At 49.7% G+C, this 1,198-nt stretch overlaps 1 protein-coding gene across 1 annotated transcript; it reads right to left on the reverse strand.

Moving 5' to 3' along the window:
- Positions 1 to 26: 26 nt before the first annotated feature.
- Positions 27 to 731, reverse strand: Pmar_PMAR014072 (merozoite surface protein 2, putative; the record flags this gene model as incomplete). The annotated part of the gene is made up of 1 exon (XM_002788760.1): positions 27 to 731. A coding segment is annotated over one exon (705 nt), but the record flags the coding sequence as incomplete, so codon positions are not given.
- Positions 732 to 1,198: the final 467 nt, after the last annotated feature.

Here is a 1,198-nt window from a genome sequence, read left to right on the forward strand (position 1 = left end):
TCAGCGCCAGCAGACATACCCATCACATTGATGGTAGCGCGGCCATTAGAGGCAAAGTCAACAGTGAAACTCTGGCCCATCATGCTACCGCAGTAATGACCACCGAATGCAGGAGAAGCAGCAGTAGTAGTGGTCGCTTTAGTAGTCGTCGTAGTCGTAGTGGTTGCTCTAGTTGTGGTAGTAGTCGTAGTGGTGGCTTCAGGAGTGGTGGCAGTAGTCGTAGTGGTCGCTCTAGTTGTGGTAGCAGTAGTCGTAGTTGTCACTCTAGTTGTGGTAGCAGTAGTCGTAGTGATAGGACCGACGGTGTTAGTGGTGGTCTCCACAGGGGTGGTTGTCACGGCCTGAGCGGTAGTCGTTGGAGCAGCCGTGGTATTAACCTCAGTAGCGGTAGTCGCAATAGAAGCACTAGTAGTAGACGCTGACTTGGTTGCGGGAACCGCTGTGGTGAGAGGAGATTCAGTGGGCTCAGCGGTGGTCACATGACCCATGGAACAGGGTACGGCCTCGCCGACGCAGCTAACATCACCAGGCTGGAAGCAATACGAGCCGTCAGTTCTTCTGACGAGACCGAAGCAAATAGAAGGTGTCATCCAACCCTTGCAGTATGAACCATACTTGGACCCGCGGCATCCATCGACCTCCGAGCACATCTGTGAGCAAGCATCCTCAGTGGCAGTGGCCACAGCAACGGCACTGGCAACAACTACAGCAGCAGAAACAGCAAAACGCATTAGGAAAATTTGAGATCAATTTCGAAAAACTGCAAATGCTCGAGGAGGTATATGAGTGATGCACTATAAACTAACCTCACATTACATACAGTTATCACAACCTGAATTCACTTTGATCCGGATTTAAAAGTCCATAGAGACTACTAGCTTTAGCTGTACTATACCTAAAGATACTGTCCCGCACTTGTTTGTCTACAACAGGCATCGTGTCTTACCAGACTCCTAACTACAGTGATCTATACTTGACTGCCTGGGCATTGTAAAGCTACTGCGAAATGGGAGGGATCAATCATGACCGACGGTGGTTGTTTTCTTCCTCTGAACTCGTTGTGTGTCATGCTACAATGACGACCTCTTCGATAAGTATATCCGGAGGGATGGCGGCTAGTAGGTCCATATTCATGAACGTTACCTCATATGTCCGAGTGGCTGACCTTTCGATGACTGAGTACTCATCCCTACCGTGC

This window comes from Perkinsus marinus (assembly GCF_000006405.1).
Source record: "Perkinsus marinus ATCC 50983 genomic scaffold scf_1104296927688, whole genome shotgun sequence".
Taxonomy (NCBI): Eukaryota; Perkinsozoa; order Perkinsida; family Perkinsidae; genus Perkinsus; species Perkinsus marinus.